The sequence below is a fragment of the Moschus berezovskii genome, chromosome 21 (genome assembly GCF_049115385.1).
Source record: "Moschus berezovskii isolate FMDL1 chromosome 21, NW_MosBer_1.0, whole genome shotgun sequence".
NCBI lineage: Eukaryota > Metazoa > Chordata > Mammalia > Artiodactyla > Moschidae > Moschus > Moschus berezovskii.
This window is the reverse complement of record NC_142480.1, coordinates 18,348,100-18,365,653: the sequence shown is the minus strand read 5'-3', so window position 1 is coordinate 18,365,653 and position 17,554 is coordinate 18,348,100. Positions and strand designations below refer to the sequence as shown.

At 36.8% G+C, this 17,554-nt stretch overlaps 1 protein-coding gene and 1 non-coding gene across 2 annotated transcripts; both read left to right on the top strand.

Annotated features, from left to right (window-relative positions):
* Window positions 1–1,165: 1,165 nt before the first annotated feature.
* Window positions 1,166–1,306, top strand: LOC129550825 (U4 spliceosomal RNA). The gene has a single exon (XR_008684952.2). It is a non-coding gene; the product is annotated as a U4 spliceosomal RNA (small nuclear RNA).
* Window positions 1,307–12,067: 10,761 nt separating this feature from the next.
* LRFN5 (leucine rich repeat and fibronectin type III domain containing 5) lies at window positions 12,068–17,086 on the top strand. Its single transcript, XM_055417621.2, has 2 exons — window positions 12,068–13,452; window positions 16,150–17,086. The coding sequence occupies exons 1-2, from the start codon at window positions 12,068–12,070 to the stop codon at window positions 17,084–17,086; spliced, it is 2,322 nt and encodes a 773-aa protein (XP_055273596.1).
* Window positions 17,087–17,554: the final 468 nt, after the last annotated feature.

The window sequence follows — 17,554 nt, the reverse complement described above, 5'->3', positions numbered from 1 at the left end:
TGGGTTTAAGTGAACTCCGGGAGTTGGTGATGGACAGGGAGGCCTGGCGTGCTGTGATTCATGGGGTCGCGGAGAGTCGGACACGACTGAGCAACTGAACTGAACTGAACTGAACTGATAGTCATCTGTCAGCACCATAGTAATCTGTCAGATGCAACTTGATTAAGGAGAGAGATCAGGAAAAAATGAGTAAGTCACTTGATGAACTTAAGGATTCAGTGTTGGAATCAATCTCTTTATATCCAAATGCTACATAATCAGAAAAACACAATAAAAGTAATATATATATATAATCTCATCTTGTCCTAGAAACAGTATGCATTTTGGAAGTAAATATATCTCCATTGTAAAGCTACCTTTTTGTTTACTTTCTGTAAGTAATCTCTCTCTTTCTGTAAGAATCTCAAATCTCTTGAGGAGATTACTTAAATCTCTTAAATTTGATTTCGTCATATAAAACAGGAAGAAAGATAAGTACTTTATATGGAGTTGTGCAAGGATTAAATGAGATTTGGCATAAGTACATTGCATAGCAAGTACATTTTAGCTTTCTAATATAAACTAACAGAATTAATATTAAAAACATTTCATAAGAGAAACAAAACATTCTCTGTGTAGCATTCACCTTAATTTTTAAAAGCAGAGAAGTGATGAAATATTTGCACATCTACTAATTAGATAAAGCATGGCAAATATTCCAATTAGTAAACCAGCTTAATTATCACTTAGAATCTCAATCTTGTTTCCTCATCTATAAGATAAAAGAACATTACTTCCTTAATGTTACCTGTGCCCTATCAATGGTAACTATTTTTTTTCAATTTAGTTTGCCTAAGTAACTGGTCTCTTGTTTTTAGTGTAAATAATATGTGTTTATATGCATATATGCCCCCGTTGAGTTAAAAATGCATACATGTATGCATGTACATGTTGAGAAGAAAAACTACAAGATGCTGTATTAACTGACAGACCCTTTAGAATTGTGTAAATGTAAATATCAAAATGTATGATGAGTTAGAATTTTTCACTGTGCCTTTTATTATACTAATTGTGAATGTTTGTCTAATCAGATCCCAGCCTTCTAAGCTTGATAAATTCTAGCAAAACACCTTGTACAAGGTGCAGAAAAGTCTTGCTGAAATTAATTTTAAAAAATGAATGAATGAGCTTTGCGCAGTGGCAGTATCATAGCCAATGATGTTTATACAAGGCACAATTATTGCTAATTGAAAACGTTTCCCAATACCCCGCCGTGACAACTTGGAATATAGTTGGCACTGGCAATTTTTGATAGTCTCCACAGAGACTGAATAAAAAATAATGAATGCATGGATGGATGAGTGAATCTTCAAAGTTTATTATGTTCAATGTGCTTAGGAATTTTACTAGCCACTATTATAATCAAAGATCAAAGGATATTTTTTCTAGGCTATATATTTCTTATTTTGAGGCCTGAATTTAACAGGTTCAATTGCAGTGTCCTGAGTACTATAAACGTGATCATTGGTATTCCTTCTATTAATAGAATATAAATTAGGGTGAAACCTAAAATATTTGAAACAACTATCAAATTCATTATCTAAACTGTATTGTGAAATATCCTTTGCCATAAAGTAACCATTCTGACACATCCTAAGACAACTCATCAGTGTCAGCAGGCATCAGCACCTGTTCCCAGGCATTAACCTGAGCAAAGGGACACTAATTAAATTGGTAGAGCTCTACTGAATGATAGCAAGGCAACTCCTGAGGAGCGGGATAGCTTTCCTTTAACTCTACATATAAATTGGTGCCATATTGGTTTCTGCAGAGAATAGATTATATTCTCGGTTGGTTGTAAGATCTAAATTCTCTTTAATATCCTGTTCTAGTTGCCAAATAAACACTGATTCTCTTGAGCATATGTTATGTAATAGCCATGGGCTGGAAGAACAGTGCAGTACTGGAAAATGATTTTCCAGTTTGTGGGTGATAGACACTTTGTAAATGTGTCACTTTTGTGTCCCAGAGGAACTAGCTTCAAAGAACATATAATACAGAGACATGTAAATTTTATCTAAAGAGCTATATTGTATGACTACTGAGTTACAGCCCTACACAAATAATATTATTAAAGGGAAAAAAATTTATTATTAATAATAATAATAAATATATTAAAGGGATCTTTGTTGGTTGCATTTAACTATTTAGATAAGGCAACAAATTGTTTTAGAAGTTCCACTTAACTAGATAAGGATGAGGATCATGTCTATACTCTGTATCTTGTAATAACCTATAATGGAAAATAATCTAAAAAAGAAGTATATGTAAACAAAAAGAATGAGGATACTGTGTTTAATGGCCTTTATAAATGTTTAAGTTATGAAAACAAAGCATAGCAACTACTCTGCTCTTCTATTCACATTTATTTCTTCAAGTGCTAATATATTAATCTAAAAATATGTCAAGGATTAGTCTTTTTTTCAGTCGTTCAGTCATGTCCGACTCTTTACAACCCCATGGACTGCAGCCTGCCAGGCTTCCTTGTCCTTCACCATCTCCCAGAGCTTGCTCAAACTCATGTCCATTGAGTCAGTGCTGCCATCCAGCCATCTCATCCTCTGTCGTCCCCTTCTCCTCCTGCCCTCAGTCTTTTTCAGCATCAGAATCTCTTCCAGTGAGTCAGCTGTTCGCATCAGATAGCCAAAGTATTGGAACTGCAGCTTCAGTCCTTCCAGTGGATATTCAGGGTTGATTTCCTGTATCAACTGGTTTGATCTCCTTGCAGTCCAAGGGACTCTTCAAGAGTCTACCAACACCACTGTTCAAAAGCATCAATTCTTCGGCACTCAGCCGACTTTATGGTCAAACCTCACATCCATACATGACTATGGGAAAAACCATAGATTTGACTATATGGATCTTTGTTGGCAAAGTAATGTCTCTGCTTTTTAATATGCTATCTAGGTTTGTCATGGCTTTTCTTCCGAGGAGCAAGCATCTTTTAATTTGAATTTGTAGGAAGTGAAAGCCCTGTTTCTTTACATGATTCCTATCTCCTATCTTTTTATAAAGTTTGAAATTTTCACCCTGTCCTAAGGTATATGGAAAAGCTAATTGATCACAATTCATATGTTTCTGTCATTACTTACAGGTCTCACTTCAACAAAAAATAAACAGTTAAGAAAGTGGTGCACATTTTATTCTAAACATATTGTTACTTTGCTAATCATTGTATCAGCAGTGAGATGATGTTATATCAGGCAGTAAATTTGTTGCCTAATGAAGTAAACCAGATTGTGAAATAAGGTGCACAATTTTAGTTGAAATATAATCATATCTTTGAAGATATACAACAGACCTAAGGAAATATGTATTTCTAAAATATGACTAAATTTTGATTAACTACCAATGATTTGTCATTTTATAAATTCTTCTCCCTTTAAACCAATGCTTGAAAACATAATAGAAAACCCATATTTCCTCTTTTAGGCTTAACCAGCTGTGGTGAGGAAAACTTGACATAAACAAAATGCACCCATTTTAAATGTATAGCCAATGAATTCTTATGAATGTCACAAATAAGAAATAGAATATTTCCATGACCCCTGCCCTCGATTTTCTTGTACTCTTTCCCAGTCAATCTACTGTCCTCCAACTAGACAACCACAATCAATAGAATTGATTTTTATTACTATATATTAGTTTTGCCTGTTCTAAATGCACATATACAGTTGACTCTTGAACAACAAGGGTTTGAACTATATGGGTTCACTTATATTCATTCACAAGTACTTGAGGCTAGGACTTCAAAATATTTTTTAAATGAGATCTAATTGTCATATACCACTGTGTAAGTTTAAGGTGTAAAATGTGTTGATACATTTATATACAACAATATGATTGCCAATGTAGTGTTAGCTAACACCCCTATCATGCCATGTGCTTCTCACTTCTATTTTTCAATGGGAATAATTTAGTTCTAGTCTCTTAGGGACTTTGTTGTTTATAATACAGTGTGGTTGTCTGCAATCACTATATTGTGCATTAAAACTTCAGGAATTATTTATCTACTAGCTGCAGGTCTATACCCCTTAAACCACATCTCCCCAATTCCTTCATACCTCAGGCCCTGGTAACCAGCATTTTGCCCTCTGTCTTTATGAGACAATTTCCTTCCGTAGATTGTAGTTTCAGATACAGAAAATATTGAGGAAGAATTAGGGAAGGAAAGGAAGATTGAAATGAATCCTGCAGGCGACAAAAGACTTTCAGGTCTGGAAGGATTAATAAGAAGCCGAAGAACAGAAATTAAAAGTCACTCTGATTTTAGCTCTAAAAACCAAGAGAGAGAGAAGAGGGAGAAAGGAGACAAAAAAGAATGAAAGAGAAAGGAAAGATCAATCCCTCTCCTTCCATATGGATATTTCTGACTTTCAATCACAGAATGCCTGGCATGGGACTGAAGAGGTGAGAAAAGCTTGAAGAACAGCTCACTTACAGCCCAAAGCAGAGAAGACTAGGGGTGAGATTAAAGATCAAGGAAATCTCCTTGATCACCAAAAAAGCTGGAAGCAGCCATAAAGCAGGATGAGCTCTCCAAAAGTTTGGAAATCAGAAAGTTTATCTGTACAAAAAGGGGCAGGTATCCAAAACCACTCTAGTGCTAAGATTCATGTCTTTTCTGAATAGGAAATTCCCAACCATGCTTTCAAAACATTAGAAGCTGTGGTGAACTGAATGTCAGTAAAAATGTAACAAACTGCAGGCTAAGCTAAATTGCAGAGCATATGATATACTAGTGTAAAACTCCTAGGAGATAACGTGGGAGGAACCCTAGAGGACCTTGGGTATAGTGGTGCTTTTTCACAATTAAGGTATTTGCAAAAGACAAATCTGTTAAGGACTGTTATCAAAAATATACAAAGAAACTCTTAAAACTCAATAATAAAAAATGATTAAAAACAGGCCAGATTTTAAGAGATAGCTCACCAAAGAAAAGATATCAGTTCAGTTCAGTTGCTCAGTCGTGTCTGACTCTTTGCAACACCATGGACTGCAGCATTTCAGGCCTCCCTGTCCATCATCAGCTCCTGGGGATTACCTAAACTCATGTCCATTGAGATGGGCATGCCATCCAACCATCCCATCCTCTGTTGTCCCCTTCTTCCACCTTCAATCTTTCCCAAAATCAGGATCTTTTCAAATGAGTCAGTTCTTCACATCAGGTGGCCAAACTTTGGAGTTTCAGCTTCAGCATCAGTCCTTCCAATGAACACTTGGACTGATCTTTAGGATGGACTGGTTGGATCTCCTTGCAGTCCAAGGGACTCTCAAGAGTTCTCCAATACCACAGTTCAAAAGCATCAATTATTCGGCACTCTGCTTTCTTTGTAATCCAACTCTCACATCCATACATGACCACTGGAAAAACCATAGCCTTGACTAGTCATACCATTGTTGGCAAAGTAATGTCTTTGCTTGTCTAGGTTTCTCATAACTTTTCTTCTAAGGAGTAAGCCTCTTTTAAATTCGAAGCTTCAGTCACTATCTGCAGTGATTTTGGAGCCCCCCCAAAATAAATTATGCCAATGTTTCCACTGTTTCCCCATCTATTTGCCATGAAGTGATGGGACCAGATGCCATGATCTTAGTTTTCTAAATGTTGAGCTTTAAGTCAACTTTTTCACTCTCCTCTTTCATTTTCATCAAGAGGCTCTTTAGTTCTTCTTCACTTTCTGCCACAAGGGTGGTGTCATCTGCATATCTGAGGTTATTGATATTTCTCCCAGCAATCTTGATTCCAGCTTGTGCTTCATCCAGTCCAGCGTTCCTCATGATGTACTCTGCATATAAGTTAATTAAGCAGGGTGACAATATACAGCCTTGACATACTCCTTTCCTAATTTGAAATCAGTCTGTTGTTCCACAGCCAGTTCTAACTGTTGCTTCCTGACCTGCATACAGGTTTCTCAAGAGGCAGGTCAGGTGGTCTGGGATTCCCATCTCTTTCAGAATTTTCCACAGTTTATTTTGATCCACACAGTCAAAGGCTTTGGCTTAGTCAATGAAGCAGAAATAGATGTTTTTCTGGAACTCTCTTGCTTTTTTCATGACCCAGTGGATGTTGGCAATTTGATCTCTTTTTCCTCTGCCTTTTCTAAAACCAGCTTGAACATCTGGAAGTTCACGGTTCACATATTGCTGAAGCCTGGCTTGGAGAATTTTGAGCATGACTTTACTTGTGTGTGAGATAAGTGCAATTGTGAGGTAGTCTGAACATTCTTAGGCATTTCCTTTCTTTGGGATTGGAATGAAAATTGATCTTTGCCAGTCCTGTGACCACTACTGAGTTTTCCAAATTTGTTGGCATATTGAGTGCAGCACTTTCACAGCATCATCTTTCAGGATTTGAAATAGCTCAACTGGAATTCCATCACCTCCACTAGCTTTGTTCATAGTGATGCTTTCTAAGGCCTACTTGACTTCACATTCAAGGATGTCTGACTCTAGGTGAGTGATCACACCATCATGATTATCTGGGTTATGAAGATCTTTTTTGTACAGTTCTTCTGTGTATTCTTGCCACCTCTTCTTAATATCTTTTGCTTCTGTTAGGTCCATACCATTTCTGTCCTTTATCGAGCTCATCTTTGCATGAAATGTTCCCTTGGTATCTCTAATTTTCTTGAAGAGATCTCTAGTCTTTCCCATTCTGTTGTTTTCCTCTATTTCTTTGTGTTGATCACGGAGGAGGCTTTCTTATCTCTCCTTGGTATTCTTTGGAACTCTGCCTTCAAATGGGTATATCTTTCCTTTTCTCCTTTGCTTTTCTCTTCTCTTTTCAGAGCTATCTGTAAGGCCTCCTCAGACAGTCATTTGCCTTTTGCATTTCTGTTTCTTGGGGATGGTCTTGATCCCTGTCTCCTATACAATTTCATGAACCTCCATCCATAGTTCTTCAGGCACTCTGTCTATCAGATCTAGTCCTTTAAATCTATTTCTCACTTCCACTGTATAATCACAAGGGATTTGATTTAGGTCATACCTGAATGGTCTAGTGGTTTTCCCTACTTTCTTCAATTTGGCAAGAAGGCATTCATGATCTGAACTACAGTCAGCTCCTGGTCTTGTTTTCGCTGACTTTATAGAGCTTCTCCATCTTTGTCTGCAAAGAATATAATCAATCTGATATTGGTGTTGACCATCTGGTGATGTCCATGTGTAGTCTTCTCTTGTGTTGTTGGAAGAGGGTGTTTGCTATGACCAGTGTGTTCTCTTGGCAAAACTCTATTAGCCTTTGCCCTGCTTCATTCTGTACTCCAAGGCCAAATTTTCCTGTTACTCCAGGTGTTTCTTGATTTTCTACTTTTGTTTTACAGTCCCCTGTAATGAAAAAGACATCTTTTCTGGGTGTTAGTTCTAGGTCTTGTAGGTCTTCATAGAACTTTTCAACTTCAGCTTCTTCAGCATTACTGGTCGGGGCATAGACTTGGATTACTGTGATATTGAATAGTTTGCCTTGGAAACGAACAGAGATCATTCTGTCATTTTTGAGATTGCATCCAATCTCAGATTGGATTTCATTCAATCTGAGATTGCATTTCAGACTCTTTTGTTGACTATGATGGCTACTCCATTTCTTCTAAGGGATTCTTTCCCACGGTAGTAGATATGATGGTCTTCTGAGTTTAATTCACCCATTCCAGTCCATTTTAGTTTCCTGATTTGTAAAATGTCGACATTCACTCTTGCCATCTCCTGTTTGACCACTTCCAATTTGCCTTGATTCATGGACCTAATGTTCCAGGTTCCCATGCAATATTGCTCTTTACAGCATCGGACCTTACTTCCATCACCAGTCACATCCACAACTGAGTGTTGTTTTTGCTTTGGCTCCGTGTCTTTAATCTTTCTGGAGTTATTTCCCCTCTGATCTCCAGTAGAATATTGGGCACCTTGGAAGGAAAGTTATGACCAACCTTGATAGTATATTAAAAAGCAGAGACATTACTTTGCCAACCAAGGTCCGTCTAGTCAAGGCAATGGTTTTTCCCGTGGTCATGTATGGATGTGAGAGTTGGACTGTGAAGAAGGCTGATCGCCGAAGAGTCGATGCTTTTGAACTGTGGTGTTGGAGAAGACTCTTGAGAGTCCCTTATACTGCAAGGAGATCCAACCAGTCCATTCTAGGGGAGATCAATCCTGGATGTTCATTGGAGGGACTGATGCTAAAGCTGAAACTGCAATACTGTGGCCACCTCATGCGACGAGTTGACTCACTGGAAAAGACTCTGATGCTAGGAAGGGTTGGGGGTGGGAGGAGAAGGGGACGACGGAGAATGAGATGGCTGGATGGCATCACCGACTCTGTGGACATGAGTTTGAGTGTACTCCGGGAGTTGGTGATGGACAGGGAGGCCTGGCGTGCTGTGATTCATGGGGTCGCGGAGAGTCGGACACGACTGAGCGACTGAACTGAACTGAACTGAACTGACCCTAGGGAGTTCATCTTTCAGTGTCTTATCTTTTTGCCTATTCATACTCTTCATGGGGTTCTCAAGGCAAGAACACTGAAGAGGTTTGCCATTCCCTTCTCCAGTAGACCACATTTTGTCTGAACTCTCTGCTATGACTAGTCGTCTTGGATGGCCCTACATGGCATGGCTTATAGTTTCATTGAGTTAGACAAGGCTATGGTCAATTACAAATAAAATATGAAGAGATATCCCACATTGTATGTCTCCAGGGAAATGCAAAGTAAAACAATGAGATGCCACCATACACCTGTTAGAATGACCAAAATCTGTAACTTGACACCAAGTGTTGAAAAAGAAGAGATACAATAGGAATTCTCATGCATCACGCATTACTGCTGGGAATTATGGTTCAGCTACTTTGATGTGTTTTTTTTAATAAAATAAAACATGTTCTGACCATGCCATTCAGCAGTTGCATTCCTTGGTATTCACTCCAAGGAGTAACAAGTATATGTCCACACAAAAGCCTGTACATGGCAGTATATTGCAACTTTATTCATAATTGCCAAAACTTGGGAGCAACCGAGATGTTCTTCAGTAAGTGAGCTGATAAACCGTGGTGCATCCCAAACAGTGGAATATTATTCAGTGCCAAAAGGAAATGAGCTGTGAAGTGTTGAAGAGACATGGGAGAATCTTAAAATCCTTAAATGAAAGAAGTCAATCTGAAAGAGCTACATGCTGTATGATTCCAGCTCTATTACATTCTTGAAGAGACAGTACTATGGAGACAGTATAAAGATCAGTGATTGCCAGGGATTGAGTAGGGAGAGATGAATAGACAGAGCTCAGAAGATTTTTAGGGCAATGAAAATATTCTGTGTGATTCCAAAATGATGAGTATATGTCATTATATATTTATCCAAACCCATAGAACATAGAGCGCCAAGAATGAACCCTAATGTAAACTATGACCTTTAGGTGACTGTGGTGTGCCAAAGTAGATTGATCTGTTGTAACGAATGTACCACTTCAGTAAGGGTTGTTGATTATCAAGGAGGCTCTCCATGTTTGGGAGCAGTTAGTATATGGGAAATCTCTGAACCTTTCTCTTAATTTTGTTGTAAACCTAATACTGCCCTAACACAATCAAGTGTTTTGTTTTTTTTTTTAAGTTTGTTAAAATTTAAACTGGTTTAACCTCTCAATTTATGCCAGATGGGTTCTCCCATTACTTTTCTGTGGATGGGGGAAGAAAGGGAACATCTCTGGATCTCTTTCTTTCATCAAGGACTATCACTATCTGGAATATAGTGCTGTTAAGTTTATTTTTGTATCCTCAACATTATGATGGTTTTTTTTAAATATATAATTTGTAGGTTATCCAGCATAATTGTTAGTGTGAATGTTTTTTGTAACTTTATATCCACACCAGATTACTGTTTATAAGCGTATTAAAACATAATGAAATATTTTATACCTACCCACAGATAATGGAGAATGAAATGGCAACCTAAACCATTTCTGTTGCTTTTCATACATCTTATGAAGATTCAAGATTTCATGTGATATAATTTTCCTTCAGCCTGAAGAGAATGTTCTTTACATTTTCTTAGACTACAGGTCTTCTAGTAATGACATTTTCAGTTTGTTTCTCTTGAAATGTTTTTGTTTTGCTTCATTATTTATGAATATATAAATCACCACCCAGTTTTTCTTTTTCTGGCAGCTCTTTAAAGAGATTTCTCATTGTCTTCTATCTTGCTTTGTTTCCAAAGAGAAGTCAATAAGGAGTAAGACATTATTTCTATCTTGTTCTTATAATGTGTCCTATTTCTGTGACAGTTTTTAAAATTATTTTTCCTTTCTCTTTGGTTATCTGCAATTTGATTGTGTTATGTCTTGGTAGGTTTTCTTGTTTTAAGCTTGGATTTGGGGGTTGTTTTTTAATTACATGTTTGGAAACATGTAATTTATTTCTCCAAATATATTTCTACCTTACCGCTTTTGTCTGATATTCCAATTATATGTATGCTTGACTTTTTAAAATATTTTTCCACAGGTCACTGAATTTTGTTCACTTTTCTGCCCATAGTGTTTCAATATGGTTAATATGTATTGCTGTCTTTACTTACGGAGATTAGTGGAGTTCTTTGTTTGATAACCCTCTCATTTCTGATACTTTGCCCCATAAAGTCAGGCCACCTGAGAGTCTTTGCACTGCAGTCTCAGTCCTGTTCAGTTGATTAAGACTGTTCATGCTTGCCTTGATTTCCCTCCTTGTGCTGTGGTTTGGAAAGTGTCTCTAGGGCTCAGTGATAAGGTTCATTTTTTTCCCCCTTTATTCAAGGATCACTGTTCTCTGCTTCCTTTCTTCCAATGTCTGAAAACTGTAGTTTTATATATTTTGGTACAGTTTCTTTCTTTTTTTTTAAATTTTATTCATTACGGAAAGGCACAGTACTACTTATTCTGTCATAAACAGAAGAGTAAGACTTTCAGTTGTGGAGAATGACAGTCTTATTCATTGCAACCGTATTTAATATGACATAAAATGGGCATAAAATAAATCAAAGCTATAAGAATAGATCTTATTTACAAAACTAGGTACATCATTTCTAGAATAATTCCACATTTCATATTTTCATCAATTAAACAATTGGGTGATTTTCTGAAGCTCTTTTCCCTTTGTGTATTTAAAACTGCTTGTACTTTTTGAGAATTTTAATCGCATATGTGTTAGTATTTTTATTTTTATGTTTATTTTCAAGAGCAAATACTTAAGGTCAAGTAGGAAATGAAATTGTCAAGTTTTTAAAAATTAAATTTGGATAAATATAAGTGCACTGAGATTTTTCAGAATAGAAAAATGGAATATGACATCATCTTGGATTCACTGTCAAATATTTTGATCACTGCTTTTATAAATTATCTTCAAAAATCCACATTATATCACATAAACCTTCTAATATTTAAGGAACTCAGAGCATTTATGGTAAATTTGCAGCCATTTAATTTTTGAGAACTAGATCCTGTATTTGCAGCTAGGATGTGAAATTGTACTATTTTCAAGATAGTTTGTAAAGATGAATAAAATTTAATTAAAATTAATTACTTTCAATATCTTGCCACAAGTTTAGCAAATATTCTCTTATTATTTCTGCTCAGACATGTAAATTGAAATACTTGCACATTGCTAAATATGTCTAAGCTTTTGAATTTACAAGATGTCTTTTACGGGGGTCAGTAGAAGTTTTTCTGATCTCCTGCCCTCCAGTCTGGGATGAATATCTATTTTTTGTGAACCTACGGTGTACCCTGGGCATATTTCAAAAACAGCACTTAATTTATAGAATTATGATAATCTGTTGACTTTTTTATTTTCACCATTTGATTTTAAATCTCATGAGGTATGGGTGGTATATTTTTATCCTAGTGCCTATATACTGACAATACAGAGTTAATATTTTTACTTGATTAAATAAGCAAATGAATAACTTTTAATTTGCATTAAAAAGATTAATTAGGAATATGAACTCTATTCTAATGATTGGATGCTAAAACTGTATTCTGTGTCTTCTCTTACAGGCTCTTAAATCTGATCTACAATGGAAAAATTTCTTTTTTATCTGTTTTTCATTGGCATAGCAGTGAAAGCTCAGATCTGTCCGAAGCGTTGTGTCTGTCAAATTTTGTCTCCTAATCTTGCAACCCTTTGTGCCAAGAAAGGGCTTTTATTTGTGCCACCAAACATTGACAGAAGAACTGTGGAACTGCGTTTGGCAGACAATTTTGTTACAAATATTAAAAGGAAAGATTTTGCCAATATGACCAGCTTAGTGGACCTGACTCTGTCCAGGAATACAATAAGTTTTATTACACCTCATGCTTTTGCTGACTTACGGAATCTGAGGGCATTGCATTTGAATAGCAACAGATTGACTAAAATTACAAATGACATGTTCAGTGGGCTTTCCAATCTCCATCACTTGATATTGAACAACAATCAACTGACTTTAATTTCTTCTACAGCATTTGATGATGTCTTTGCCCTTGAAGAGCTGGATCTGTCGTATAATAATTTAGAAACAATTCCATGGGATGCTGTTGAAAAGATGGTTAGCTTGCACACCCTCAGTTTGGACCACAATATGATTGATAACATTCCTAAGGGGACTTTCTCCCACTTGCACAAGATGACTCGGCTAGATGTAACATCAAATAAATTGCAGAAGCTACCACCTGACCCTCTCTTTCAGAGAGCTCAGGTCCTAGCAACCTCAGGAATCATAAGCCCATCTACTTTTGCATTAAGTTTTGGCGGAAACCCTTTGCATTGCAATTGTGAACTGCTGTGGTTGAGACGTCTATCCAGAGAAGATGACCTGGAGACCTGCGCTTCTCCAGCACTTTTAACTGGCCGCTATTTTTGGTCCATTCCTGAGGAAGAGTTTCTGTGTGAGCCTCCTCTCATTACTCGGCATACCCACGAGATGAGAGTCCTGGAAGGTCAAAGGGCAACCCTGAGGTGCAAAGCCAGGGGAGACCCCGAACCTGCAATTCACTGGATTTCTCCTGAAGGGAAGCTTATTTCAAATGCAACAAGATCTCTGGTGTATGATAATGGAACACTTGATATTCTTATAACGACTGTGAAGGATACAGGTGCTTTTACCTGCATTGCTTCCAATCCTGCTGGGGAGGCAACACAAACGGTGGACCTTCATATCATTAAGCTCCCTCACTTACTAAACAGTACGAACCATATCCACGAGCCTGATCCTGGTTCTTCAGACATCTCCACGTCTACTAAGTCAGGTTCTAACGCAAGCAGTAGTAACGGTGATACTAAAATGAGTCAAGATAAAATTGTGGTGGCAGAAGCAACATCATCTACTGCACTACTTAAATTTAATTTTCAAAGAAATATCCCGGGAATACGTATGTTTCAAATCCAGTACAACGGTACTTATGATGACACCCTTGTTTACAGGTAAGAAAAATTAAGCCAATTTTTATACTTGCCCTACATCTTAGTGTAGGGCTTGATAAAATACTGCTGATTTTTTTAGTTGGCAGTGCCACTCTATGTTGTAATTGAAATGCTCCATATTTTTAAGTATATAATGTAAGGCTCATGAAAGGTGAATACATGTGGGGAAATATTTTGAATGGTGTTATTTTCAGTGAGTTCAAGTTTATCTTTAATATTATGCTTACCTACTTTCTTCCCCTCATCTAAGAGATGTGACTATCAGAGAACAAGATTGATTTATTTTAAAAATTCAAAAACATACCAGAACTTACACATCCACATGAGTGTTATTTCCTTCAAGGAAGTCCTGTTGGGAGGCTATACCATTATCCCAATAACGCTGCCATTGCTCAAAGCACTTTTGGAATTATCTTTAGAACCATCGTCATACTATTTTGAATATCCTCAGTGGTGGCAAATCTTCGTCTTTTGAGGGTGAATTTGAAATTTGGAAACAAGCAAAAGCCATTTGGAGCCAAGTCTTGTGAATAAGGTGGGTGATCAAGATGGGTATTGCCATTTTTGGTCAGAAATAGGATGTAACTATAAAATAATGAGACTGATTTTTTGAGTGGTTGAGTTATGTGTGTGTGTGTGTGTGGTGCTTCATATACACTGGTTCTTAAGACAGTTCCAAAGAGAAAATTTATAAGTATTTTGAGCAGTGAATCAGTGGAGTTAAGTAGATAATCTCTAGGTAAGGACATTGGTGGAGAATTTGCATCTGACTTAAAGAATTTCTGGTATGTTTTTCTGAAGTTCAGCCTCATTGATTTATAGTCACATCTGGTCCAATTTTCAGTTGGAAATATACATTTTTACCTTTTCATATAATTTCACTCGTGATTAGACTACTATTACTCCTAGGAAATGATGAAAAATTATGGCTTTAAAACACATGTATATGTATATATGTGTGTGTGTGTATATATATATATATATATATATATGTAGTCTTTAAGCTTTTCTGAAATAAAATCAAATCAGTTCTTACACACCCAGATGAATTATTGAAGATAATTTGATTTTCACTTATTTCTGGAAATGAGAGAAAAATTTTTTTAAAAATTAACATGGGCTGGTAGGAAAAAACGAAACTGATCTAACTAGCCATGTGACCAATCCTGGGCAAGGATCTGCCTGGCTGAGTTTTAATTTTCTCATCTTTAAAAGGAAGAGATTAGAGTAAATGTTTTCTAATATCCTTCTCAGCACTATATATTCGGGGGTATAGGCTATGATGTATGTATATTAGCATAAACTAGTGTACTCTTGTCATACTCAGCTTTTCACTTAGGCTGTGGGTCATTTAACCAATAGTCAAAGATGAGCCTACACCCCTTCCCCTTTCTTTCCTGTAGCTGCTAAATAGTCTGTATACTTTAAACATTAGCTCTATGAAATAGGTCAGTTTCTGTTTTCCAAGTTCTAAGAGTTTAATCCTGCCATGACAAGTACATTCTCTATGACACTGAGGAAAGTACTTGAATTCCTGACCCTAATGTTTGTCACATGTATAGAAGTGATAATGCCTGACTCATACTGTCCTTGTAAAAATGAAATAATACATATAAAGTGCTTAGTAATTCTCATTTTTACTAGTAATTACTCTCACTAGTAATTCTCTAGTATTTCTCCTGCACTCACTAAATGGTAGTGATTTCAACAAATACATACTATGACCTAAAATTTTCTCAGTACATTTAGAACACATTGTTTAGATGTAACAGATTAGCATTGCCACGTCTTGAAATTTCTCAAACTCTTCCAGAGAAAAAATAGAGTTTCAAGCCTTTTTTCCAAATTAAATCTTAGTCAGGTATGGTTGCTACGGAGGAGAAAAAAGTAGTGGAGAATAGAAACCACAGAAGACTTTTGTGATACAGTGGATCCAGAGACGTCCTAAACTAGTATCCAAATTTACAAATCATGTTCTGAAAACAATTTCATAAGCCCACAATGGGGAAGATAAGGGATTTATGTTCTGGTTCAACAGTTCTGCCCTGTTCATGATTCTAGGATAATATTTCTCATACATTTTCATCAACCTCATTTAATAAATAGAAACATACTGGGACCCAAATGTTGAAGATGTAAGAGGGGGTTGAATAAAGTACTTTAAGCTTAGTAATTATCTTAGTTATCAAAGATAGATTTACGGGGTACCATTCCATATTAGCTTATAACTGATTTGGAAAATAAATATTCTGAATTGCATTTCCAATCTGGTTTTTAATGTGATTGTCAGTGTTTTCCCTTCCTTCAAATTGGCTTTTAGTCACAGAGGTGTTGTAAGTGCTAAATGGATTTGTTTAGTAGTCAGATAATGTCACAGTCACACCTTTCAAAAGCAATTTGTCATAAATGATTTTTTAGCAGTGGCTTTTATTAGGAGTTCTGCTTTGCCAAGCAATGTAATTAGTAAGCTTGTCAAGCCATGGTGCAGGCACCATTAATATAATGCAGAATCCAACAATGACTTTTCGCCATTTTAAGTGGGTAAATATAAGATCAGATCATTTTCTCATATTTCTTATCTGTTATCAATGTGCTTATCTTAATGAGTGCTGAAATGAAACAGAACTGAAGTCATAATGACTCTGTGTCTACATCTGTTGTGTTTTTAATATTAACACAAATTCCGTTGTCCCTCAGAATGATACCTCCTACGAGCAAAACTTTTCTTGTCAATAACCTGGCTGCTGGAACTATGTATGACTTGTGTGTCTTGGCAATATATGATGATGGCATCACTTCCCTCACTGCCACAAGAGTCGTGGGTTGCATCCAGTTTACTACGGAACAGGATTACGTGCGGTGCCATTTCATGCAGTCCCAGTTTCTGGGAGGCACCATGATTATTATTATTGGTGGAATCATTGTAGCATCTGTGCTGGTTTTCATCATCATTCTGATGATCCGGTATAAGGTTTGTAACAATAATGGGCAACACAAGGTCACCAAGGTCAGCAACGTCTACTCTCAAACAAATGGGGCTCAGATACAAGGCTGCAGTGGGACGCTGCCCCAGTCTGTGTCCAAACAAGCTGTGGGGCATGAAGAGAATGCCCAGTGTTGTAAAGTTGCCAATGACAATGTGATACAACCGTCAGAAACGTGTTCAAGTCAGGACTCCTCTACCACTACCTCTGCGTTGCCTCCTACCTGGACTTCAAGCACTTCTGTGTCCCAAAAGCAGAAAAGAAAGACTGGCACAAAACCAAGTGCCGAACCACAGAGTGAAGCCGTCACAAATGTTGAGTCCCAAAACGTTAACAGGAACAACTCAACTGCCTTGCAGTTAGCTAGTCGACCTCCCGATTCTGAGGGGCCCGCATCTAAAAGAGCACATTCAAAGCCAAGTAAGTTTCTCACTTTGCCTGCTGACAGAGCCAGAGCAAGACACAGGTACTCCCTGAATGGAGAATTAAAGGAATACAATTGTTATATTAACTCACCGAACACCTGTGGACTGTTTTCTAAAAGAAGCATGTCTATGAATGCGATGTTAATTCAGTCCAGCAGTTCTGATGGGCATAGTGGAAAAGCAACTGTTTCAAATTCTGAGTGGATATTGGAAAGCACTGTGTAACCTATTATTTCTTTTTAATGAAAATTTTTTTCAAGAACTCACATAGGAAATTGGAATTTGACATGCCAGTCTTGTCTCTCTGGTTCATGGCTAATAGAGCCATGGCATATAAACCGTATAAGGTATAGTTACTTCATATATATGTATATGTGTGTATATATATATATACACACACATATATATGTATATAAAGGTCATATATTTAAAATTGTTTAGGGAAAAAGCTGACAGCAGTGCCTTCCCCATTTTAGGATCGGCTTCCAGGTTCTGCAGTAGCAGACCACAAAATGAAAGTTGTCATAGGAAAAAAAGAAGTCTTGCATAAATAATTATATTTCCTCCAGTCTTACAAATTACCACCTATGGATGATTGATATTTTTCAATGAGTAGCTTGTATATTTTCTTTCAATGACAGTGGCATTTGTTTTTAGGCAAATATTTTCAAGAACAGCTCTGTGTTGTTCTGT

Coding starts and splice junctions, on each gene's coding strand:
- LRFN5 (XM_055417621.2), top strand. CDS start 12,068: ATGGAAAAATTTCTTTTTTATCTGTTTTTCATTGGCATAGCAGTGAAA. Junction 13,453..16,149: donor GATGACACCCTTGTTTACAG/GTAAGAAAAATT, acceptor GTTGTCCCTCAG/AATGATACCTCCTACGAGCA.